Source organism: Phyllostomus discolor, chromosome 4, assembly GCF_004126475.2.
Source record: "Phyllostomus discolor isolate MPI-MPIP mPhyDis1 chromosome 4, mPhyDis1.pri.v3, whole genome shotgun sequence".
In the NCBI taxonomy this organism is placed as follows: domain Eukaryota; kingdom Metazoa; phylum Chordata; class Mammalia; order Chiroptera; family Phyllostomidae; genus Phyllostomus; species Phyllostomus discolor.
Genome location: NC_040906.2, coordinates 135,067,501 through 135,095,399, shown reverse-complemented (window position 1 = coordinate 135,095,399; position 27,899 = coordinate 135,067,501). Strand labels below are relative to the sequence as shown.

Here is a 27,899-nt window from a genome sequence, read left to right as displayed (position 1 = left end):
TGAATCTCTGTTTGCAAAAATAAGAATTGAGAAATTTTCAAAATCAACAGAGATATTCAACCTCCATATCTTTTGGTACCTTACCCTGACTCTGCTTGCAAATATTTTCATTAATTTACTTCAATATACTGTGTAATTATTTTCTATGTGTGTGAAGACATGAAAAATGCTGGGAAACACTGTTCTGGGCAGAAGTTGCCAATTTTTTTTTCTGTAAAGAACAAATACTAAATATTTTAGGATTTGCATGCCATGAAGCTTCTGTTGCAATGATTCAATGTTACAGTTACAGGACAAAAGCAGCCACAAAAAACATATAAATAAATAGGCATAACTGTGTTTTAATAAAACTTTATTTACAAAAACAGGTATTAGTTTGGATTTGTCCCACAAGTTGTAGGTTATAGTTTGCCCACACTTAGATTATGGTACTGATTTACTCCCAAGATTAGCTCTCAGAGTATGTGTGGAAGTCATACTGCAATGTTTCATGAACTTGATAGCTTCTGCTAATGGACACAATGGATTGTTAATAATATTAGAGGCACTTGTATAAACTTTATCAGTTAAAAGGAATTGTTGATATGCAAAGAAATCCAAGATTATATCTTCAGAAAATTAGACTCACTATCATAAAATTTATGATGTAATTTAAAACAAGCCAAAGAAAATCTAAAATATTTTAAAAGATAAAAAATATTTCCATGGAAAAAAGCTAAAACAAAAAGTCATTTTAAATTCTAATGGCTTTATGAAAAATGCCCATTTATGCATATCTGAAAACTTGAAAAAGTAATGTACAGCTTAAGGCAAAAAAAGAATAAAGAAGTCTCCATTTAGTTTCCTACCAGTAAATCTTTAATTATTTGCTATTTTATCAGAAAATGAAAGTTTTTCTATTATTTTTTGCAGTACTTTTAAAAGGTCATGGTTGTTTTGCATACAGAAGCAAAATTTTTTTTAAGATTTTATTTATTTATTTTTAGAGAGGGAAGAGAGGGAGAAAGAGAGAGAGAGAGAGAGAAACATCAATGTGTGGTTGCTGGGGGCCATGGCCTACAGCCCGGGCATGTGCCCTGACTGGGAATTGAACCTGCGACATTTTGGTTCTCAGCCCACGCTCAATCCACTGAGCTATGCCAGCCAGGAGAAGCAAAAATTTTATCCATTCAAAATTTGAACATCAATAACTACTGTGAATTTGGACATGATTACTTTTAACCATGATATGACATTTAATTTTTTTGAGATTGGGTAGATTTTAATTTATAAGGACTAGTGTTTTGATCATGTAAAGGCCTAATCTCATTTCTGTCAGTGTGACTATAATCAAGGGGTACAAGCATAACAGTTTTATATTATTAAGGAACTAATCATTGGGTCTGAATAAATAATGGGAAGTTCCATGGAATTCTGATAGTTTAGATGCAAATTCCAAATTTTAACTTACCTGCTTTTGCTATTGGATTTATACAGACTTTTAATATATCTGCCAAGGCAGAATTATATCATATGTCAGTCAGAAATAGTTATTTCTTACCACTCTGATTACAGAAGAGTAAACATGACCTTGGAGACTATCCAGTAATATTAACATATTAACATTTAGGATATATATTGTACACATTAGAAGTTGCACGTAACAATGTTAATTTGGAAGACTGAATATCATCACGTTTGTCATATTATATCATAATTTATTTTTAAAATACTGTCATGATGTACTAAGTTACATTTTAACATGTTTTAAACAGGCCAATTTATATCTGTTTAACAAATATAACAACACTTCAATTTAGTTTTAAAATGTTGCATCTGATGAACAGAATCACCGAGAAAGTGTATAAACAATTATCTACTGGAATCATGTCTATAATACGCTGAATATTTAAATACAGGTTTTCTTCTCTATTGCTGCTCAAGAAAAGCTGTCAGGTAACTGCAAGTCCATATATAGTCCCTTAAAACAGAGGACCATCTCATTGCTGTTTTACAGATCTGTTTTTGGTCAAGCTCATATCTTTTTTAAAAGATTTTATTGATTTATTTTTAGAGAGAAGGGAAGGGAAGGAGAAAGAGAGGGAGAGAAAATCAATGTGTAGTTGTCTCTCATGCTTCCCCCACTGGGGACCTGTCCCACAACCCAGGCATGTGCCCTGACTGGGAATCAAACCTGTGACCCTTTGGTTTATAGGCCTGTGCTCAGTCCACACCAGCCAGGGCTATATCTTAATTATTACATAAGTTCAGTCTCCAACAAGATTTCTTTCTAGTTCTCTTTGCTCCTTTGTGATAATTGTAATAATATTAAGTTCTGTCCATATTACTTTGCCCCAGTCTGGCACAATTTGGATAGAACTTTAGCAAAGAGTTTTACCATTTGGTTATTACTTGGAGGGGGAAGGTTGGTTACCCCAAAATTGTAATATTTTGCTTTGGACTTCTAAGAGCTAACAAATCTTTCTTAACATGTATGTTTGTAAAGGTATCACAATTCATCTCTCTAATGACAGTTATGCTAGTCCCCTGAAGAGCCAAGAAAATGACAACTCTGACAACTCTTTTGGAGTAATGAGATGGGGCTAGAGTGTTAATTTTTTATTTTCTAGGAATCATATTGTGAGGTAAATTAAATGGTGACTTCCAATATGAGTGATAAAAGAGAATGAAAAGTTCAGTGTGTGAAGAAAAAAGGAGAGCAGAAGCAAAGGAGAGGGAGCACTTTAAAATTACTGAATTTTGACACAGAATAAGCCCCTGTCAATTTCACCAAGACATGACTGTTCCTACTCCCAGCTCCAATAAAGTGATTTAAAATATAGAGAAATGGAAAGTCCATCACTGAAAGTTTTGTTTTCAACTACAGATAAACAAATAAGTTATAAAAGAATTGACAAAACTATTTAGCAGTAGTTAAGAAGTCTAGAAATGAAATGTATGCCATATAAACTGAAATATTTTGTGAAATCAGGTATGATCCTTCACAGACCTAATAGCACCCAATGATGCTACTAAAACCCATGAAGAAAGACCACAGTAAATTTACAGAAAGAATTATGGATTTTCCAGGGAATATAGTCATCACACATGATCCAATACTCAAAATTCAAATTTAGAGTAGTCTGAAGAATGTGCAAATTATCAATCACCCAAATAACTCTCCAAGTTACATTAAAAGAAAACAGTGAAAATGAAACACTTCTCCTAACTAAAATAAACTTGTTTTTGAAGTGAACAAAGTACTTCTGATTTATTTCATGGGTCATCTATGATGAATCATTTTCTAAACCCTACCAGTGGTTTAGCCAAACAGAATAAAAGTATGTTTTTAAATTGTCTAAAACTATTGTCTAGTCAGAGAAAAAGAAAATGTCCTTATATGGGATTATTAGTAGTAGACTACTATTAGAAATAAAGTTAATTGTTTAAATTTATTTAGTTAACTTTATTAACTTTATAATGGCTTTTGTACTATAATAAGTTTATGCATTCTCCCTTAAAACTTCCAATATTGTCTTTTAATTGTTATTTGAAAATGTCACTAATAAAATAAACATAAAAGTAAATAATTCTTAAACATGAAAATGTTAAAATCATTGCACTGATAATAGTTTTAGGTATATGAACAATGTCAACATAGAACTATTAAAAAATTCATTCTATACATAACTAACCAATAAATATGTGTAGAATGTACACCTTGGCATTGAGAGTGTAGTAGTGAATAAGATAATGTGTGTCTCCTATGGTGCCTTTTTTCTAGGGGGGAGACAGACAATAAGCAAAGAAAAATAAATGAGAAAGTAGTAATGCATGCTGTGAATATAAAATAGGGTGATATAAACAGAACAACAGGGTAAACAATTTGAACTGGTGGTTGGAGACAACCTCAAGGAGGGATGTATAATGAAGTACAGAGAAGCATAGCTTATGAAATAAAATAAGTTGAAAACCACCTCAACAGCATCAATATTAAGAATACTAGACAAATTATAACACTGCTATACAATATAGCAGGTACAAGCAATAAAATATATGCAATAAAACTTTAAAAAAAATTCCACAACATACAATTAAATTAAAAATTGAGAATGGCCAGGCAAGGATAATAAAAGAAAAACATAAACAAATGGAACTACATCAGACTAACAAGGTTTTGAGTCTGCAAAGAAAATCATCAGCAAAATGAAAAGACAACCTATGGAAGTGGGAGAAGGTATGTAACAATAATACATCCAATAAGGGGTCAACATCTAAATTTTATAAAGAACTCATACAACAATACAATCCCCTCAAAAAAAATCAACCAAATAATCAATTAAAAAATGGGCAGAGTACCTGAATAGACATTTCAAAGAGGTCATACAATGGCCAACAGACATAAGAAAAAAATGTTCAATATCTCTAATCACAGAAATGCAAATTAAAACCATGGTCAAATATTGCTTCACACCTGTTAATTGACTACCATCAATAAATCAACAAAAAAATGTTGTTGAAGATGAGAAGACAAGGGAACCCTCGTGCACTGTTGGTGAGAATGCAGACTGGTGCAGCCACTATGGAAAACAGTGTGGAGGTTCCTCAAAACCCTAAAAATAGAACTGCCTTATGATCCCCAAATCCCACATCTGGATATTAATCCAAAGGAACCCAAAACACTAATTTGAAAGAATATACGCACTCCCTATGCTCTTTGTAGCATTATTTTCAACAGCTAAGATATGAAAGCAACTCAAATGCCTGTCAATAGATGAGTAGATAAAAAAGTGGTGGTATGTTGCACTATGGAATATTACTCAGCCATAAAAAGAGTAAAATAATTTGACACAGCATGGATGGACCTAGAGGGCATTATGCTAAGTGAAATAAGTCATACAGGGAAAGACAAATACCATATGATTTCATTTACATGTGGAATCTAAGGAGGGTGAGCAAGGCAGGGGAGAACAATAGGGAAACATAGAAACAACTGTAATAGAGAAATAATAAAAAAAGAATAAACAAACAAATAAAATTGAACCAGACTCATAGATAACAGAGGAAAAAAACTGATTGTTACCAGAGTGGAGGGGGTGGGGGGCAGTGAAAAGGCTGAAGGGATTAAGAAGTAAAATTGGTGGTTACAAAATAGTCACAGGGATGTAAAATGCAGCATAAAGAATATAGTCAATAATGTTGTAATAACTATGTACAGTGCTAGGTAGGTGCTGGGCATATCAGGGGGAAGACTTTGTAAAATATATGATTGTCTAACCATTATGCAATATACCCAAAACTAATATTAAATTATACTGAATATAAACTGTAATTGAAAAATAAAATGAAAAAAACATTTAAAAAGGAAAAAATTTAAATATTAATATTGAAAATGGAGGATGCCAAATGCTACATAGAGTAGGATAATATGTATGGAAAAGTGGTGTTAATTTGTGTGGCTTCAGACACATGGCAGTGCAAGTGGGGGCCTGAAATTACACATCACCAAATATAAACAGAAGTGACCTTGGGGAGGTGGGGTGTTATGGAGACCTGAGGCAGTGATGATTAATGGAGCCTTTTCCATTAGCAGCTATGTTTTAAATCTTAACAGGTAAAAGATACTCATGCATTACTTTTACAATTAATAATTAATTTAAATAATTTAAAAGTAAGGCAATTTGATAATTCCCACTGAAATTAAAAGACAACCTCTAATTTCAACTTTGTAACTACAATCCTGAAAACACGATTTAAGTCAGCCCTTTTTTATATTAAAAAAATAGCCAGATCATTTCACTATTAATTATAGCTCATAATGTAAACTCAAATTTAAAATGATTGCATAGATAGAAACTATTGTGTACATGAACATGACCAAAGAAAGAGAACAGAGGTGAAGAAAGGAAATAAAGTTGTCTTCACTTTCATTGTTTGAAATACACCCAGACAAACAATTTAATGATGAAACGGTCTGATAAAAAGTGTGATATGACAGAAGTTCTGTCTGAGTAGAAAGCTTTTTGATCACTTTTCAGGTACTTCAAGAAAACATGAACTACTTGATCTCTTGAGATAATCTGCTTTGAAAGACAGCTGAACACACCTCCTCTCACTGAGTAGTTTTCTTCAAGGACAACTTAACACTTAAATTTTGTAAAGCTAAGACATGTCCTTTGTAATAGATAAGAATTATGTTATCAGCACATGTTAGAGAAAGTAGTATGTGATTGATTCATAAGTTAATGCTACCCTTAAACATCAATTGTCTAATAAACTGAACTTAAAATCTTAGACAATCTGTGAAAGGAATCAAGAGAAGCCCAAAATAGGTGAATGCTATTTTTTCCTATAGTATCCCTTTAACTGCCCTAAAAGTATTTTGGAATAACTAACACTTTCCCCTGTTTGGGAAGCACAGTCCACCCACTAAAAGGATGATAAAACTAAATCAAAGTTGCTTGTTACTTGTGGAGATATGTAAGTAGCAATAATCAGGAATATAAAATGCCATGTTCTTCTTGGGTAGCAAACGTTCAATTATATTTGTGTAGTATTGCACTAAATAGTACTTTATAATATACTGCCAAGTCTTCTTTGGCTGCTGGTAAAGAAGAAAGTTTGCATAAAGTTTACTACAATAGACTTCTCTGTGGGATTTCAAAAAGAAAATATACTGACATCAGTAGGGGCATCCAGCTCATATTATCACCAGGGCAACTGGGATTGTCCTTATGGCACTAAGGTTCATAGAAAAGGATTACTAGAATATCAGAATCTATAGTAAAAATTATGCTTACTATCATCAATTCCTCACCCACATAAATACTGCAGTTTAAATTGTATTGGTATCTGAGGAATGAAGACATTGCTAGTAGGTTTGCTCTTCACCTAAAAATCTTAAGAATACCCCTCTTCTAGACTCTCCAATAACTACTGGACAGAGACGAGTAATATTGTGATACCTCAGATATAGATCAGATTTAGGGTAAAGAACACTGGTGAAAATCTTAGAATACATAGAAGCCAAGAGCATGGTGCCTGCTGACAGAATACTACCATGGTGGTATGAACTTTGGAGATTTATTAATATTTATCTCCCCTCCTTACAAAACAAAATAAAACTTGGCTACTACACTGAAATAAAGCTACACAGGTATTTAAAGTATAGGAATTCAATTTAGACTTATTCATGAATTTTTCTTCTCTTAAAGGCATTAAAATTTATAGAATTACCAGACTGAGATAACTTTGACATGATATATTGCAATTACTTACACAAAGAAAGACATGAAAGAATTATTCATCCTTATTTACTGTAATTATTTTCTTTTGTTTTCATGAATTTATAAAATATATGAATAAAAATTAAATGTTATTCTATGTATTTCATAACAAAACAATTCAGAAGGTCTATATAAATATTGCATTACTGCGGTAATAGATTCAAGGTCATGCAAGTAATGTGTTGGCTAAATGACCATAGAGATTGCTTTTTTATTCTGCAGTGCTAAACTGAATTACTCAGGCAAAATATTGAAATAGCCTTTGAGCTTCTATAAGTTTAAAATATTAGGGCTTTAAAAAAATTGTCATAGAATTCACATCACAACATGCCTTACATATTAGGTAATGCAAGTCTATCTGGGGACATAACCTGATGATATCTTCACACACAAACACATTCATCAGGCTGTCCTGCAGATCCAAAAAGGATGATGCTTCCTCTCTGAATGTAACACCATCCTACTAAGTTATCATATTTCCGTTGACTAGCAGGCAGCTAAAATAACTTAATGTGCTTTGAATATTTAGTCTAAAGTAATGTAAAAAAACATCTGTCACTTACGTTTTTGAGTCATCCCATAACACACAATAGGGATTCAAAGTACCCTAAAAATAAGCAGAGGAAGAATGAATGTATCTTGAATACATACATCAAAAATTATAGGATTGTGTAAAATACAAACAGAATGACAGATTTTTTTATTTGGCAGTAAGATTCTTTCAAGATTCCACCTCGACTTTTTTGCATTAAAAATGTGCATGTTTCTTCTCATAGATTCAGTGACCCATTTTATGAAATCTATTCATGAAAACCGCTTACTCCAAATATCATAATCTATATTTTTTGAAAGTTGAAAATGATGCTATCATGTACCACAAGGTCCATATTTTGATGATTTCTATTTCATTTTATTTATAAAGCATTAATTGCTGAATTGTTTCCTTTAACAAGACCAAAGTATTTACAATATGTCAATCACAGTGAAACACTTTGCATTATGCAGCCATCACCCCTGCCACTTCCTCTGCAGCTTCTAGTGCATCAGCTTTCTATAGGCAAGAGATGGTTCCATTAGTTGTCCACTTCACAAGAGTTTGTTGACTTGAACCACAAACCTTGTTAATCAACAGATCTTATTTGTGTAGGATCATATCTAATGAAACTCAGAAAAAAGTGCTAAATTTTTATTAGGTTCAATAATTATGTATTTAGTAACCACCATGAACTTCAGGATGACAAAATGAGTTTTCCACACAGATTATCCAGGGAAGTACTTTCATTTTGAAGAGAACTAGTTGTTGAAAATTTCTTTCTCTCTGTCTGCCTGTCCATTTTCATTGAGTCATATTTTGCCCTTTGAAACTAACTTAATAATTCTTCTTTTATGTGACATCTTTAGATATCTACAGATTCAATCCTACTTCTGAAGAGTCTTTTCTATTAAACATACTCTGTTAGTTTCAAGTTCTCACATGTTCCATGTCACTCATTTCCCAGAGCATAGACTTTAAACATGTGTTAAAACCAAAAGGGGGTTGGGTCAAGGGTGGGAGGTGGGGATGGCTGGGGTGGGGGGAGTGGTGGGGAAAAAATGGAGACAACTGTACTTGAACAACAATAAAAAATATTTAAAAATTAAAAAAATAAACATGTGTTTAGAGAAATCATCCACTTGTATCCTACTGTACAAAACAAAGCAGGACTATTGCCTCTCCAATTTAGGGAGAGGCACATAAGACTGTGTCTGATGTTTTGGTAGTCTCTTTCTGAGCTTTACAGGTATTACCCATATTTAAAATCTCTTAGCTTCTTATATATTTTTTACATTAGTATTTTTAATTGCCATCCAAAGATATGCTTTTTTAAATTGAATTTTAGAGAGAGGGAAGGAGGGAGGGAGAGGAGAGAGAGAGAGAAAGAGAAAGAGGCATATATAGAGAGAGATGTGAGAAACATCAATCAGCTGCTTCTTGTACACTCCCTGACCACGGACCTAACCCACAACTTAAGTATGTGCCCTGTCTAGGGATGGAACCCGCACCATTTTGACCTTTTGGTGTATGGAACGACACTCCTATTGACTTAGCTGCCTGGCCAGGGTCTTAGGAGATTTTGAATCCTGATTTGGGCATCCATTATATTCACTATTGCTTCCAAAATTTGCTTTATTACAGGATTAAGAAACAAACATGATATATATGTTCTCAGCCAATGAAGTCATTGATGACATAATGAATAGGCCAAAACAGGTAAAAGTTACAGTCCTGAAACAGGTGAGTGGCTCCTTCCCAGATGTGGACATGCTCCCTGAGGGTTAGCGTGCTATGAGCCCTCGTTCCTTAGTCTTGTCTACATGTAGGTTGTCATGGTGGTATATCTGGCAAAGCAACGTTTTTAAAACTCTAGGAAAGCTTTTGGTGAAGTGCTCCATTTCTATGTGCTGTTTTCTGAGTCCATTCTAGGATTCCACTAGAAATAAAAATTAAGTTCACTATTTTAAAATCTGTGAAATCTACCCCCCTTTTTATTATTCATTTTAATCAGGGTATTTGACTAACTCCAGTATTTTGGCACCATTAACATTTTCCAAAATCCTTCAAAGACCATGTATCCAAGGTAGGAATCCTACTTTTTAGTGTATGCTCATACCCCTTAACTATCATAAAACACTGCTCTGAAGAAGGCTATGGCCTCACAGATGTTGATGAGGAACACACACATAGCATGTTGCTGTAACAATGCCAGAGACATGCTCGTATAAATGTCACTAGTCATAATTGACTGTATAAGAGACAGAGCGTCATGGTCTGTGTAAGCCAGAGCAAGCTTTATAGATGAAGTGGATCCTTGTCTGGATCTCACAGGAGACACAGATGTGGCTGTCCAAGGGGTGTGAAGGAAAACGGTATTTCAAGTAGGTTTCTTCCTCTGTGGTACGGGACTCTATCTGGTTTTACCACACATTTTCATATAGCTTGTGACTTCCTAAGAAATTTTAAACATTGCTAGAATGTTATATCAAAGTTATGTTATATTTATCTAGAGATTTGTTCAAAAGAGCTCAGACCACATTACGGAAAATAAATCATCATTGGAATATCCAATGGAGGGTATGAGAGTATGCATTTCATGAATGTAGAAACTAAGTGTAGGTGAAGAACCAGAAAGAAGAGGTCCTCTAAATCTAGTTCACTTCATTTTTGAGTTAGAAAAACTTAAAATCTCTGTATAAACCAATATAAGATTTTGATTATAGGATTAACATTTCAGAATTAGAGTTTATAACAGGTTATAACAAAAGAATAATTTAGAAAATAAATATTATATAAACTTAATTTGGGATATCCCTTTCTTTTTACTCCTCTGAAGAAACTGATTTCCACTTTCGAATAAAAGTATGAAGTTGAGAAACACTTGTATTCTTATGCCATGCCTTTGTCAGTCCTCAGTTTTACCCTGTACCTTCCTTACCCTTCACCTCCTAGATGCTTTGCTCTTTCTGTCTTTGTAAAAAATTTTTAAAAATCTGTGTGAGAACATTATAGACTCCATAATGTACTATTTAATCTTGTGTTTCTCAATACATTCTGGGACCTACACAACAGACAGATACCCTCTGTAAATATCATTCTAATACAGTCACCAATATGTAGACCTGTGAGCTGAGTCAATTATTTAACATTTGAAGTTTGGGAAGATAATGAGAACATATAAATTAGAGAAATCTTAGTACCTGGATAGAGCAATCTCCAAAATATATAAAGAACTCATATGACTCCACTCCAGGAAGACAAACAATCCAATTAAAAAATGGGCAAAAGACCTGAACAGACACTTCTCCAATGAGGACATACAGAGGGCCTAGAGACATATGAAAAGATGTTCAGCATCACTAGCCATTAGAGAGATATAGATTAAAACCATAATGAGATATCATTTCACACTGGTGAGAATAGCCATCATAAACAAATCAACAAACAAGTGCTGGCGAGGTTGTGGAGAAAAGGGAACCCTGGTACACTGTTGGTGGGAATGCAGACTGTTGCAGCCACTGTAGAAAGCAGTATGGAATTTCCTCAGAAAACTAAAAATGGAACTGCCTTTTGACCTGGCAATTACACTGCTGGGATTATAGTCTAAGAACCCTGAAACACTAATTCAAAAGAAACTATGCACCCTAGTGTCCATAGCAGCACAATATACAGTAGCTGGAAGCAACTTCAGTGCCCATCAATAAATGAATGGATCAAAAAACTATGGTATATTTACACAATGTAATACTACACAGCAGAAAGAAAGAAGGAGCCCCTACCCTTCATAACAGCATGGATGGAACTGGAGAGTATTATGTTAAGTGAAATAAACCAGATGGTGAAGGACAAATACCATATGATCTCACCTTTCAGTGGAACCTAATCAACAAAACAAACAAGCAAGCAAAATATAACCAAAGGCACTGAAATTAAGAACAATCTGAGAGTAACCAGAGGGGAGGTGGGAGGGGATAATGGGGAGGGAAAGTTGGCAAGGGTTTTCAGGAAAAGTATAAAGGACACATAGACAAAACCAAGGTGGGTTGAATCAGGGGAGGGAGGTAAGGATGGCTGGGGTAGGATGGAGTGGTGGGGGGTAAATGCAGACAACTGTACTCGAACAACAATAAAATAATTTAAAAATATATAAGAATGTGCAATGGGACATTTTAAAAAGGTAAATTAATCCCAAACATTTTTAAAAAATCCTATCTAAAAGCTTCTACTGGGAAACAACTTGTAAAATATCTGTTATAATTTTCAGGTACTTTTCTCAATGGTACTTTCCTACAAGATCTGTTCTGAGGAATTTACAGGAAATCAATAACAGGAAATGGTGAGCTCAACAGAGCACAGTAGCAAAATTGTAATGATACCAGCAAGAAGCTAATAGGCATGGTATAGAAGTAGATTCAAGAAATGAATTAAACTAAGAAAAAATCTTCAGGTAAATGAGACAAGTAGGCTAAGGAACATTAATTTAGAAAGCTGTCAATATAATTGACAGCAAATATTAAAACTGCATGTGTTTGAAAACTTTTGGAAAGAACATGCTATTCTTAAAAAATACATTCTTGGAAAAAAAACTTTTTTCTTGACTTCATCCAAAAATAGCATAGCTGAGCTCTTGTTGAACATTTCTACTCTCCAGCTTTTAAACATTTTAAAAATGTACCATGATCCAAATTTCCTAATCACCATAAATATCCGATATACCACTTTAAGTGTCTCTAATGGTCTTTGCTATTTTCTTTTACTTCTCTGTTCAAAATAAACTAAACCAATATATCTATTTTATGGTAAAATATATCACTAAGTTTGTCAATATATTTATATGGGTGGTTCTCTCTTTTCCTTTGGTCTGCATAACTTTTCTTTTTTTATTTATAATAGAGGATTTGGTATCCTTTCTAATTTGATCCCATGATTCTAGAAGGACATTGATAGTGAAATCCTTTTCTTCTTTCAGAAATCTCTTCCAATCTATTTTTTTCCTATGGAATACTTTAAAAATATCTCACTATGATAAATTACTCACAAATTAATGAAGTCAGCAACAAAAGCAAAAAAATGATAAAAAGTTCCTTTATTAATTTACTTGTTTATGCAAAAATCATTTCATAAATGTCTATTACTTTCCAGGTACCCTCGGAGGCACTGGTAATACAACATTGAACAAAACAAAATCCTGCCTCATCAACTTAATTATACTGATGGGGGAAGGGAGAGAGACAAAAACCATAAACAAGCACATACATAATATGCTGGATGGTAATCTGTGTTGCAATGAAAAGCAAATCACAATGAGTAGGATAGGCTGGGAAGTGGATGATTGAAAGTTTGTATGTTGGGAAGGATTCACTAGGAAGACAAAAGTATGAGCAGAGAGGTCTGAAGGAAGGTAGTTACAGAGAAGGTAAGGGTAAAGTCACAATAAAAATGAATGAAGACCAAGTTTCTCCTATTACCTTTGGTGTTTTTTTGAGTTTTGAAAAATTCAATTCACATGCAATCTTAAATACACTCTTGATACCTTAACACATTAAAAGTGTTTTCTAAAGCTTCTGGAAGCTCACACAGCCAACATCTTTGTACGTGTATTAACATTCTCAGGTGTAGTAGTAACCAGAATTTTATCTTCCAATCTACGCCCAATCCTATACTCTTCCACTGAACAACCTTAAAAAGAAAGGCTTTAAACAAACATTTTAAAAAAGTGTTTTCTCTGGATCTACTCTAGAATCAACTGTGTTGCTTTATTTTAAAAAAATGTAGATTCCTTGGCTCCATGAATTTTGAGGTTAGGGCTAAACTAGAATCATTCAATCTAACCCGTCCTGGTAATTTTCATCCACATCAAATTTGGAGAAGTACTGCTCAAAACACAAACAACAGAAATAACGTGGTTAATTTACTTTGTTTTTCTTCAGAGTTTCAGATGCTTAGGGTTCATATGCCATAGTAAATTTTGAATCTGGGCAATTCTTAACTTTCTTATACCTTTCATAAACCTCTTGAAACAAAAATACCCTCTTGTCTGTAATGGCCAGACAAACGAATAGACAAAGGACACAAAGAAGGGCAGTGACCTCACCATAACTAGTTCGACCTTCCCACTGTTGTGACTCAGAGATTCCAAGAATATTCTTTCTGTCATGTCTTCTAGTAAATTGCACAGTGACATTTTGAATGTAGATGGGAGAAAGACTCTTCACTATATTATCTCTCTTTAGTTTTTGAAATTTTAGACATGAAAGCATTACATTAAAATGACCTGGATTTTGCTAGGCTTATTTCTCCACCAAGGTTTAATCGCCATTATTATATAATTGCACAAATAGATTTTAGGAATTCCTTGAGAACACTTCCAAAATGACTAACATGATTGTAAAAGACCAATTTATATCCTACTTATAATCTTCATATTACTTGAGAAAACACAATTAAAAAAATCTCAGCAATGCATGCTAGGAGAAGTAAGGTTTTAGTAGATGTAGATTTTTCCATAGTCATATCTATAACAGGTCAATGATCAATGAGAGGGAACCCTTTTCAGGTTATGTCCCAACCTATAAATAGCTTCATAGTCCCTACAAGTGTGATACATTTCCCAAGGAAATGACACAATGTTGAAAAAGATACAATATAAAACTCAACAACGGGAAATAGTCTGTTGAATATTCTCCAAACTTCGTTTCAAGGTTATGGTACATACTTTTCCATATTACAGTATTTTAAAATATATATTAAAAAAACACTAAAACTTAGCCTCTTTTTCCTTTGAGGGGATAGCTGATAGGTATATGAAGTATAAAGAGCCTCACTGAAATGCAATTCTATGTTCTTATTTAATAGGAACGTGGAAATACAGAATTTTTAATGGATTTATATATTTTTAAATTATTTTATTTTTGTTCAGTTACAGTTATCTGCATTTTCTCCCCCACTCCCACCTCCTTCCCTTGCTTCCACCCTCCCCCTTGGTTTTGTCCATGTGTCCTTTATAGTAGTTCCTGAAAACCCTTCTCCCCACTGTCTTCTCCCCTCCTCCCCTCTGGCTATTGTTAGATTGTTCTTAATTTCAAAGTCTCTAGTTATACTTGGATTTACATTTTTGAAATAAGTTTTGAAGGGTTCTACAGAAAGCATCACATTGGGAACCAGTCAAATCAAGGAGATGGACAAGAAGGAGCTGGCTTTAACTAAAGCAAAATGATATAAAGGCCACTGAAGTGAGGAATGTAGAATATTATTTTATCAGGATGAGTCACATTCATGTCACATAGCTCTTTTGAGGAGCTGGCAGCTATTTCACTGGGACATGTGGAGAGGGCATATATTTATATCAGTTTCTGCTATATGGTTACTCAGTAGCTCACATTAACCAGATGACACTGTTTCTGTAGATGTGATAACAGCTTGCTTCTCTAATTTCTGAGATACATCACTAACCTGAATATACATTATTTCTCAATTAATACTTTCTGACATATGGGAAACAGTAAAATGTAGAACCATTATCAGTAATTATTCATATGTGTAGCCTATGAAGAAAATCATTGCCTCCACATTCTTGTATTTTTCTGTGTATGATGTGCACCTATTTTGCCCAGATTTTTGAGGGAAAAATAAGGATGTGCATTATACATGGGTATAATGATTACATGCATGGGTATAATAATTCCATGTATAATGTACACAAAACCATGGATGTGCATCATACACTGCAAAATATGGTACACACCTTAATAGAGTGTCTTACCCATATATGATTAAGTCATTTGTAACATCGGTTGCACAGGAGTCAGGTGTAGCTCTCAACAAACAAATGGGATAAAACCTCTTCAAGTATTTTCTATGAGTTGAAGTACAAAGTGTATTAATAATACTTTTATGTGGTTGAGGCAGAGACAAGGGCTGGCAGGGTGCTTTTCACTGTTGTAGTCTAGCAGCTACCTGTAGAGAAGTTTGGCTAAATTGCTTCAAGAGTACAATGTAACTGTGCTTGTCAGGGTTGTCCCTGACCTCCATCACCTGGTTCCACTTCTTGTGGCTGCACAGGTGGTACTATCTTAGGGCTTCCTGTAATTTTCCCTAATATCTGCCTTTACATGGTCATTCTCACTGGCCTGTTTGGTGATGATTCTTTCTATCAGGTTCCTAAAATGCTGATATAATAATCAGCAGGAAAAATTATAATTTTTAGTTGCTAATTGATTTTTATTGAATAATATATTATTAGTATCATAGTATAGCTGATTCAAAATGCCACTATTAATGTATACATATATATCTTTATAATCCAGAAACTAATTTTGCAATGCTCCAATACAGGGTTACTAGTTTTCTATTGTTGCTGTTACTAATTAGCATCATAGAACAACACAAACTTATTATCTGCAGTTTTTGCAGGTGAGAGGTCTGGGTCACTGCTCAAGAGTTTCAAGAGGCTGAACTCAAAGCATTGGTAGAATTGGGCTCCTTTCTGGAGGACTTGGGGATAAATTCATGTTCAGGCTTATTCAGGTATCAACAGAATTTCTCTTTGCAGTTGCAGGACTGAGTCCACATTTCCTTCCTGGATGGCAACAGCTTTTAGAAGAGACCATAGCCCTTGGCTGGTGGCTCTCTTCCTTCATCTTAAAAGTCAGCAATGACAGCTGAGTCTTTATGTTGCTTCTTTCTGACCATAGCCATTGGGAAAGGTTGTCTACTTTTAATGGCTCCTGTGATTAAATCGGACCCACTCAGATAATCAAGGATATTTCCCCATCTCAATGTCCATACTTCTTTTTAATATGTATTTTATTGAATTTATTGGGATTACATTGGTTAATTAAGTGTTTCAAGTGTATAATTCTGTAATACATTGTATATGAGGTCTTTCCCAAAGGTATCCAGTCGTGATATGAAAAATAGAGACATTTATTGAAGAAGATAAAAGATACAAGAAACATTGTACATAGGACAATGATGCCTCAATCCCCTTCTAAGTAGGTACCTTGTGACCTCACACAGTTCTCCCAGCTGACATCAGCTGCCCTATCTTATTTTTCTCAACCTCATAGAAAGTCTGAAATCTCTTCCCTTTCAAAGATGATTTTAGTTTTGGGAACAGCTAGAAGTTGCAGGGCACTATATCTGGGCCGTAGTGGAGCTAAGTCACTTGGGTTATTGATGTTTCATAAAAAAAAAACTCTGCAAGAGATGTGATGAATAAGCAAGCATGTTGTCCTGATGAAGCTGCAAATCACTAGTTGCCCATAGCTGAGGCCCTCTGAAATATCCAAATAGTTTCCTTGGAAGAATGTTCAAGCTTACTGCAAACTTTGATGCAGATTTGTTGCTCTACTCACTCAGTCATTTTGAATGTGATAGCCACACAGTACACATGCTCACTCAATGGAGTCTACTGCCCTCACTGACCATTACAGTGGAGTTGTCATTGTTCATGTATGTGCATTCCAGTCCACTCTCCTTGGCTGCCAGGTTATGTCAATGTTGTACAAACCATTCTCATTATATTAACAATGGCTGGACTTTTTCCAGACAGACCTCATATTCTATTGTTTGTTCATCACCAATAGTAGTCTCCTTTCATCACCATTTATTACCCCCTTTACCCAATTCTACCTGCCTCCACTCCTCTTCCTCTGGTAGTCACCATACAGATGTCTAAGCCTTTGAGTTTTGTTATTTTTGCTTAATCCCTTCACCTATTTCACCCAGCACTCAACCCAGGCCCCTCCCCAACACTCAGCTGTCAGTCTGTTCTCTGTATCTATGAGTCTGTTTCTAGTTTGTTTGTTTATTTTGTTCATTATATTCCACATATAATTAAAATCATATGATATTTGTCTTTCTCTGACTGGCTTATTTCATTTAGCACAATACATTCTAGGTTGATCTCCGCCATAGCAAAAGGTAAATTTCCTTCTACTTTTATAGCAGAGTAGTATTCCATTGTGTAAGTGTACTGCAGCCTTTAAATTTACTAATCTCTTAATGGGCACTTGGGCTACTTCCAAATCTTGGTTTTGTAATTAGTGCTGCAATGGACATAGGGGTGTATATATTCTTTCAAATCAGTGTTTTGGGTTTCTTTGGATATGTTCCCATAAGTAGAATTGTTGGATAATAGTATAGCCCCATTTTTAATTTTCTGAGGAAACTCTATACTGTTTTCCACAGTGGCTGCACCAATCTGCATTCCCAGCAACAATGCCTGAGGGTTCCCATGTTTCTGCATCCTAGTAAGCACTTGTTTGTTGATTTACTGATAATAGTCATTCTGACAGGTGTGAGGTGGTATCTTATTGTGGTTTTAATATGAATTTCTCTGATGATTAGTGACATTTAGCATTTTTCCTATGTCTATAGGCGGTATATACGTCCTCTTTGGAGAAGTCTCTATTAAGGTCCTTTGCCCATTTTTAAAAATTGGATTGTTTGGTTTTTTAGTGTTAAAGTCTTTGTAAATTTGGGATATTAACCCCTTATCAGGTGTATCATTGGCAAATATGTTTTCCCATTCAGAGAGCTGTCTTTTTATTTTGTTGAGTTTCCTTTGCTGTATAAACACTTTTTAGTTTAATATAGTCCCATTTATTTGTTTGTTTGTTTATTTATTTATTTTTTTCCCCTTGCCTAAGAGATATATCAGAAAAAATATTGCTATGAGAAATGTCTGATATTTTACTGCCTATATTTTCTTCTAGGATTTTTATTATTTTGAGTCTTACATTTAAGTCTATAATCCATTTTGAGCTTATTCTTGTGTATGGTGTAAGGAGGTGGTCTAGTTTCATTTTTTTGCATGTACCTGTCCAATTCTTCTAACACCATTGACTCAATAGACTGTCCTAAGATGGAAATTCATAGGAACACAGTACTACCTCAAGAAGCAAGAAAAATCTCAAATTAACAATCTAACCCTACACCTAAAAAAGCTAGCTTAGAACAAACAAAGCCCAGAGTAAGTAGAAGGAAGAAAGTAACAAAGATTATTGAGGAAATAAATGACATAGAGATGATAAAAGCAATAAAACAGATCAATGAAACTAAGAAGTAGTTTTGTGCAAAGATAAATAAGATAAGCTTTTAACCAGAATAACAGAGGACCCAGATAAATAAAGTAAAAAAATTAAAGAGGAGAAATAAAAATTGACACCACAGAAATACGAAGGATTATAAGAAAATATAATGAAATAGTCCTGGAAACACAATTTTGCAAAAACTGAATCGGTTGCAAAAACTGATTACAACTGAAAAAGGCAGTGGTCAGAAAACTTCTGGCAAACAGAAGTCCCAGATAAGATGGTTTCAAAAGCAAATTTTACCAACATTCAAAGAACTAACACCTGTCTTTCTCAAACTATTCCAAAAAATTCGAGAGATTAGCCTCCCAAGCTCATTTTATGAGGCCAGCATTATCCTAATTCTAAAACCAGATAAAGACATTTCAAAGAAATAAAATTATAGGCCAATATCCCTGATGAACATGCAAAGCCCTCAACAAAATATTAGTAAAACAGACCTGGTAATACATTAAAAAGATCATACAACATAATCAATAGGATTTATTCCAGGGATGCAAGGTTGGTACAATATCTGCAAATCAATAAATGTAATGCATGGCATAAACAAAATGAAGGATAAAAATCACATGATCATATCAATAGATGCAGAAAAAGCATTTTATAAAACCCAACACCCATTTATAATAAAAACTCTCAGCAAAGTGGTAATAAAGAGACATATCTCAATATAATAAGGGCCATATATAACAAACCCACAGTAAACATCATTTTCAATGGCCCAAAACTAAAAGCTTTTCCCCTAAGATCAGGAACAATGTAAGAATGTCCATTTTCACCTTTCTTATTTAACATAGTCCAGCCATAGCAATCAGACAAGAAGAAAAAAATTAAAAGGCAGCCATATTGGAAAGGCAGATGTGGAGCTGTCATTATTTGTAGATGACATGATACTGTATGTAGAAAGCTGTAAAGACTCTATATCCTTACTTTTAACAACATTTGCAAAATTACTTTTTATATGTAACATAACATATTCACGGGTTGTGGGGATTAGGATATGAATATCTTTGGGGGCTATTATCCTGTTTACTATAAAGGGATTGATAACCTCTACAGGCTAGGATACCAATCTGTTCTGCTATTATTTTTTTTTTAAATTTAAATTATTTTTAATAGTTATTCTATTACAGTTGTCTCAATTTCCCCCCTTTGCCCTCCTATGCCTATTCTAAGTGCTACCTATTTTTGAAAATAAAATTTATAATTTTATCAGTCACACCCATTTGTTTACATGTTGTCTATGGCTGCATTCACACTACCACAGCACAGGTGAGTAGATGGGACCCAGACCACCGTGGCTCACACACTTAAAATACTTACTCTCTGATGTTAACTGAAAATGTTTGCCAGCACCTGCTCTAACAATAGCACACTTATTCTAAAATTTGTGAAGACTATCAGCTATGTATTATAAAGAAAATTAAATTGAATTTGAAATGAATTAAGAATGCTTACTGAAATTTAGAATTTAGGACATGCCCCCCAATAACTGTACATAGAGAACAATTCTCTCTCAATTCCAGCTGTTGGTAGAGCCATCAGTCTGCTTGTCTAATTAGCATTTCATAACTCTCTTATAAAAGTTACCAAGAGCTTCCCATAGACAAAACGTTTGAAAGCTCTTCCACATGGACAAAACCAAGGACAGAAAATAATTTAAAATATAAAGGATACAAACATCCCTTTGTACAAATTATAGATGCATAGACTAGGCTTTAAGCTTTGCCAAGTGATTTTTAATTCCTTATGTTGTTATCAGCCTTTGATAGTCATGGAAATGCTCCCTGATGAATACTGGAATCTCTTTTCATTGTTTTTCATGCTCATTTAGCCTTAACAAGCATATTTATTACAGTCTTCCATTGTGTTTTCCACTATTATTTACAAAGGCCATGGCTCATGATTAATTTTAGTTTATGCATATAAAACAAACTCCTTAACTTGTTAGATTGATCCTATTAACATGCAAGCAAATATTGGGAAAAAAAAAACCCCAGAAGTCCAAATTCTCATGAGATCTTTCATGAATATGACCAGTTTGAGAACTACTCATAAACCTGGTGAGTTGTTCAGCTCTGAAAGAGAGCAGTTTAGACTGCAGAGACTGCAGGCCAGCCCCGTCCACTCTATCTTTCCACTAGAAATAGAATGGCAGAAGGATTTTTCCTTTGGAAACATAATGCATTTTAGAGCTCACAAGGTTAATAAAGCACAAGATAACTAAAATCATGTATTTTCTTCTAATTAATTTTTAAATATAGCGATGTTCCACCTTAAAAAGTCACAGCAGGCTCAGACCTGTCAGACCCAAGGCATCCTGATAGTGAGTATGTATATATGTGCACATGTGTGTATATGTGTGCGCACATATAGGTCCATTCTAGTAATTATCTAGGTCTCAATAATTACTTTAAATACAATTATTACATTTCCTTATGCATTAGAGAGTCTAACAATATCAAAAAGTATAAATGTCACACTAAAGAAACCTTAAGTAAATATGTTAAATAAAAAACAAAATTATTTTTCTCAGAAAAGCAAATTTGATATTTCTTCAAAGGAGTCAGTTGCTACACCTAAGCACTAAAGACCACAAATCCTAATTCTAAAGGTCATGATGATAAAGCCATAAACCAAAAAATTAAGGATAGTATAGGGCCTATTAATTACTTATAAGATGGTTAAAACTGCAATTGACTAAATACAATTTGGAATTTCAAAATTCCATATTCTAGTACCAATTTTTACCAGTTCCCAAAGGCCTTGATATATTCAACATACTTTAAATGATATGTGTTATAAAGCTTTTTTAAAAAGATTTTATTTATTTATTTTAAGAGCGGGAAGGGAGGGGGAGAGAAAGAGAGAGAGAGAGAGACAGAGAGAGAGAGACAGAGAGAGAGAGAGAGAGAGAGAAACATCAATGTGCGGTTGCTGGGGGCTGTGGCCTACAACCCAGGCATGTACCCTGACTGGGAATTGAACCTGCGACACTTTGGTTCGCAGCCCGTGCTCAATCCACTGAGCTACACCAGCCAGGGCTAAAAAGCTTTTTAAAAGAATACATTTCCTTTGGAAAAATTTAACAGGTTTTTCCCCTAGACTCAATATAACTATTAATTCCCATTCTTCCTTTTTTATCACATGGTATTTGAAACAGGTATTTGAAACAGGTATAATTCTCAAGTCATTATCCTTTTCTGAGCTCAGAAAAGTACAGCAGATACTTTTGATATAAGATAATTGGTGAAAGTGGGCTGATTTAATATTAGAAACATGTCATATCTAAAATACTTCAATTTTGAAAGCAATAACAGTGATGATACATTTTAATGTATATAGTTATAATTATGATGAAATTTTAGCTTTTTAAGTCAATTTCAATTTTCATATTTAAGATGAGTCTTTTCTTCATATTTTAGTGGACTATGATATTTCAGTATAGGCTCTTTTGATTATCTCTTCAATGGAAATACACTAAAATCAGTATATAGGACATCTCTCTCTCTCTTTTTTTTTTAGTTTTATTTTTATTGTTCATGCTGTTATAGTTCCCATTTTTTCTTCCTTTCCCCACCTCCACTGAACTCTACCTTCTCCCTACCCCAAGTCAATCCCCATATTGTTGTATGTGTCCATGGATTGTGCACAAATGTTATTTGGTTAATCTTTTCACCATCTTTTATCCCCCTCCTTCCCAGCAGCTATTAGTTTGTTTTATGTATCTAAGTTTCTGTTACTATTTGTTCATTGGTTTATTAAGTTTATTAGATTCCACATATAAGTGAGATCATGTGGTATTTTTCTTTCACTCACTAGCGGAGTTCACTTAGCATAATTTCTCCAGGTTCATCCATACTGTTGCAAAATATAGCAGTTTTTTTCTTTTTCTACTGCTTCATAGTATTCCATTGTGTAAATGTACTACAGCTTTTTTATCCACTCATCTACTGATGGATACTTAGGCTGTTTCCAAATCTTGGCTATTGTGTATAGTGCTGCTATGAACACAAAGGTGTATATATATTTATTTTTATATTGGTGTTTTGGGATCCTTCAAGTATATTCCCAGTTGTAGAATCTCTAGTTCAAAAGGCATTTCTATTTTTATTTATTTCTATTTTTATTTTTTTAAGGATACTCCATATTGTTTTCCACAGTGGCTGCACCAGACTGCATTCCCACAAACAGTGCACTAAGGTTTCCTTTTCTCCACAACCTGGCCAGCACTTGTTTGTTGATTTATTGATGGCAGCCATTCTGAGAGGTGTGAGGTGATACCTCATTGAGGTTTAATTTGCATTTCTTCTGATGACTGGTGATGTTAAGCATTTTTTTTTCATATGTCTACATGCACTCTGTATGTCATTTTTGGAGAAGTGTCTATTCAGGTTTTTTGTCCACTTCTTAACTGGATTGTTTGTCTTCCCAGCTTTGATTTGTATTAGAGCATTTCTTGACAAGACTGGTAATAAATATTAAGATACTCTATAAATCAGCCACATATTCCTGCCCTCAGGGAACAATAGAGTATTCCCCATATCTAATTTGAATGGTAAGTATATATACAACAAGCATTAGAAATGCAAAACAGTAGAGCATGAAGGACTGTGTGTTGTGCACAAAATGGTGTGATGGGTGTATGTGAAACAGGGAGCATATGAGAGGCTCTGCTGTGAGGTTATCAACTGGGTGGCCTCTGAGGACAGGCACAGGCAGGCAATGCTCAGGAGGGGGCGTGGACATGACCAGGAACATTTCGCAGCCTTTTCTTCTCCAGAGTAAACCTTTCCTCCCCCTGCCCGTTTTGTAATAGATTTGTCTATATTCTCTTAAACCTAGGTCTTCTGGAGCAGATACAGCATTGTCTCAGGGATTTGGTCAACTCATTCAAAACACTGAAAGACAATTAATTCTAAGTGACTTCTGAAAATTACCTCACCCTTCTTATAGTCTGTCTGAGTTGCATTGTACTCCATTGTCTAGCTGGCACTTAATGAGATGTATTAACTGTGCACTCATTTTCCATATGTAGAAAAAATTTCTCACATGGTTTACCTCTTGTGTAAATTGGCTGTCCAGATAAGCCTCCAGAGGAGAAAAGTTGGCTCAAAGCTTAAATCTATTAATTTTAAGTATTTTTATTGAATTATTACTGAATTTTTGTGAGACTGTTTTATCAACACTATTTTTGAACTACCCTTTCTTTAACTTATGACAAAATGTTATTTAATTAGCATGGCCTCTAAATTCTAAATGAGAACTTTATCTTTATATAGGAGAGTTTTGTTCATTTTTAGGGTGCTTTCTTTATAGGAAATGTGGAATATGGTATGTATTCTGACACTATTACTTTTACAGTAAGCAATTCAGGGAATTAATATCTTATTATTTTCATCAATACTTATAACTGGATAGACATTACCATGTTAAATGATGAAAACACAAATAAGAAAATAAATATTTTTATAACAAATTTTGAACAAAGGAAGAAATTCCTTACTCAAAAGCAATGTTAAAATTATTTCCCAATTTTTAGTGAAGTGATGAGAGTAAGGCTGTTTGAGTAAGGTTTGAGTAAGTAGATGTCATGGAGGAGATGAAACACATTCTCACACTTAGATAGGATTAGTATGGCAACAGTAAGAAAGGACCACATAGTTTAAATATTACTTAGGATGTTTAAAAGTTATTGCTGAGAGATTTGAAATTTTCTTTTCTTTTTTTTAAAGAGAATTTTTTTTTATTTTTTTAAAGATTTTATTTATTTTTAGAGGGGGAAGGGAGAGAGAAAGAGAGAGAGAGAGAAACATCAATGTGCAGTTGGTGGGGGCCATGGTCTGCAACCCAGGCATGTGCCCTGACTGGGAATCGAATCTGCGATGCTTTGGTTTGCAGCCCACGCTCAATCCACTGAGCTATGACAGCCAGGGCTTGAAATTTTCATTAAACATTGAGGAAGCCTGAAGCAGCTTAGTAAAAAATGGTTTACAAGGAAGATAACTGTCATTTTAAATAAAATCAAGGCTGATTTTTAAGGGAGTATCAAAAATTTTTAAAAAGCAGAAAATACATGGGTTTTGAAAGCAAAATATGTGATTATAAATTCCATTATGTCATTCACTAAGTATATCAGTTTGGGAAAATGAAGCCCACTTTGTGCTTCTGCTATTTGTATGTAAAAAGCAACTTCATAGAAAGTTTGCAAGGAATAAACAAAAATCTTGTGTATATGCAACACATGAGGCTGGCTTTCATTAATACAGGAAGTATAAGAGTATAATTAGGAAAACTTTAATGGGAATCACCTTCCTTGTCCCAACTCATCAATGATTTAAGTATTCAAAGTGAATATATAAAGGATAAGCTATGTGTTTTAAATTTCTACATAAGGACTGAACAAAATTTGAAGAATTTCTGTTGTGGGTGGATGTGTTTGAGAAAGGGTTCTGGTTGTTCTAAAATGGGAGGTTTAGATTTAGATCGATGGAGCACACAGATAGTTATAAAGAGCCATTTCTGATCTCCAACTTAGCGTTTTCAAATGCTGCTCACCCATTCTCCTACCCTGGAGTTAACCATCCCCATTGTCTTAGGTTTGCAACTTCTATTGCTTCACAGGTACAGGGTTGGCAAAAGTAGGTTTACAGTTGTATGTGAAACAGATTTTGTTTTTGTATTATTTATTGAATTTCTTGGGGTGACAGTGGATAATAAAGTTGTATATGTTTTGGGTGTACAATTCTATAATACATTATCTGCATTTTATATTGTGTATTCACCACCCTGAGTAAAGTCTCCTTCCATCACCATTTACTCCCCCCTATAACCTCTTTTAGTTCTCTTCCCACCCCTTCCCTCTGTTAATCACCATACTGTGTTCTGTGTCTATGATTTTTTATTATTTATTATTTTTTAAAGATTATTTATTTATTTATTTATTTATTTTTAGAGAGGGAAGGGAGAGAGAGAGAGAGACATCAATGTGCGGTTGCTGGGGGTCATGGCCTGCAACCCAGGCATATGCCCTGACTGGGAATCGAACCTGCGACACTTTGGTTAGCAGTCTGCGCTCAATCCACTGAGCTACACCAGCCAGGTATTATTTATTAATTATTGTATTATTTCCATATGAACAACTGTAAACCTACTTTTGCCCTATGCTGCATTCAATCTGTGTATTTACATGGCAGTCTTCCATACCTCATGGTGAGACAGGTGCGTATTCATTTTGATCTCCCTCATTGTCTAGCTCAGAGCACAATACAGATGTGTACACTGATAAATGATTTCCTATTATCTGAGATAAACTGAAGAGAATTGTAGCATGAACAAAAGCATAGAATAATATGGCATTTCATTTCTATAAATACATATCTTTGTAACACATTTGCAACTCTAAAAAGCTTAGGAAATATGTTCTGTTCTTATTGGTCAAAAGTATGATTGTTAATCTCCTTTAAAAGATAAATTCTAAAAGCAAGTGAATGATACTTACATTAGACAAATGAGCTAGTTCTATCTCCAGGTACGAATCAGTTGCTTTGGGTTCAGGCCTTATTGTGACCACGATGATTTTGGAATTAATGACAGTATAATTTCTGAAACAAAGTAATAATGATTAAAAGGAGAAAGGACTGATGATGAATATGAATCTCTTCTGTTCAGTATATGTTGGGATAACATGTTAAATAAATGTATCCTAAGTAATATCATAGGGCAAATAGATTTAAAACATGATACTAAAGTACTATTCATAGAAAGAACAGTTTACTTGTTATTAAAAGAAAACCTAGATGGAACTAGAACATTTTAGGGAGGGGGAACTATTGCTGACTGCTACCATTTTAGATGCAGGAAAGATGAATAAGCAGTAACACTGACAAGCTTTCGATTACTTAAATCTGATTCACCTATGAGAGAGATAGATTATGAATTTAAACTTGCAGGTAATCTTTAAATGAATATAATGCATTGATCTCAAGGTGGACCAAACATTTTTTTTCTCCAGGAGACCAAATATTCTTCTTGCAAAGTGCTGTCTTGGCATTTAACACTATTTCAAAGTTCATTAATATGGGTGATCAGAATGTAGTGTAGCATAAAAGCAAGTAGACTATAAATATAAATAAATAAATGCTGTTGATAATTATTTACTGTCTTTCACTTCAGCAATTGAGAGTTACAAGCCACTTCTTTATCTGAATATGCTCAATGTAAGGCACACATTTGCATTTCAAAATATCTTACTAAGTACAGTTCACTCACAAAGATTTTTATTTTTTATTCAATACTTATTGTATTTTTTCCATTACCATTTAGTCCTCTTATGCCCCCCTCCCTGCAGCAATCACCACACTGTTGTCCATGTCCATGAGTCCTTTTTTCTTTTTCACTCAGTTCCTCCACCTTAACCTCCTCTCCCTTACTGTCATCCTGTTCTCTATGACTCTGTCTCTATTTTGCTTGTTAGTTCAGTTTGTTTATTAGATTCTACATATGACTGAAATCATAACAGTGATCTTGAGAAAGGAGAGCAAAGTTGGAGAAATCATGTTACCTAATATCAAACTATACTAAAAGGCCATAGTAGTCAAAACAGCATGGCACTGGCATAAAAAATGGATACATAGATCAACAGAATAGAAAGCCCAGAAATAAACCCACACCTTCATAGTCAATTAATATTTGAAAGAGAAAACAAGCACATACAATGGGCTAAAGATAATTTATTCAATAAATGGTATTGGGAAAACTGGACAGATACATGCAAAAAGTAAAATAAAATAAAATAAAATAAAACTAGACCATTTTCTTAAACCACACACAAGAATAAATTCAAAATGCATTAAAGACTTGAATGTTATTCCTGAAACCATAACAATCATAGAAGAAAACATAGGCAGTAAAATATCAGACATTGCTTGGAGCAATATTTTATCAGATATATCTTCTAAAGCAAGGGAAACAAAAGAAAAATAAACAAGTGGGACTACATCA

At 34.1% G+C, this 27,899-nt stretch overlaps 1 protein-coding gene across 2 annotated transcripts in view; it reads right to left on the bottom strand.

Moving 5' to 3' along the window:
• ADGRB3 (adhesion G protein-coupled receptor B3) overlaps positions 1-27,899 on the bottom strand; it is a 721,652-nt gene that overhangs the window by 291,136 nt on the left and 402,617 nt on the right. For both annotated transcript variants that reach the window (XM_028509706.2, XM_028509707.2), the window contains exons 15-16: positions 26,398-26,500; positions 7,829-7,872 (exon numbers count right to left, since the gene is read on the bottom strand). In XM_028509706.2, the coding sequence (XP_028365507.1) occupies positions 7,829-7,872; positions 26,398-26,500 (147 nt within the window). The remainder of the gene's footprint in view (positions 1-7,828; positions 7,873-26,397; positions 26,501-27,899) is intronic.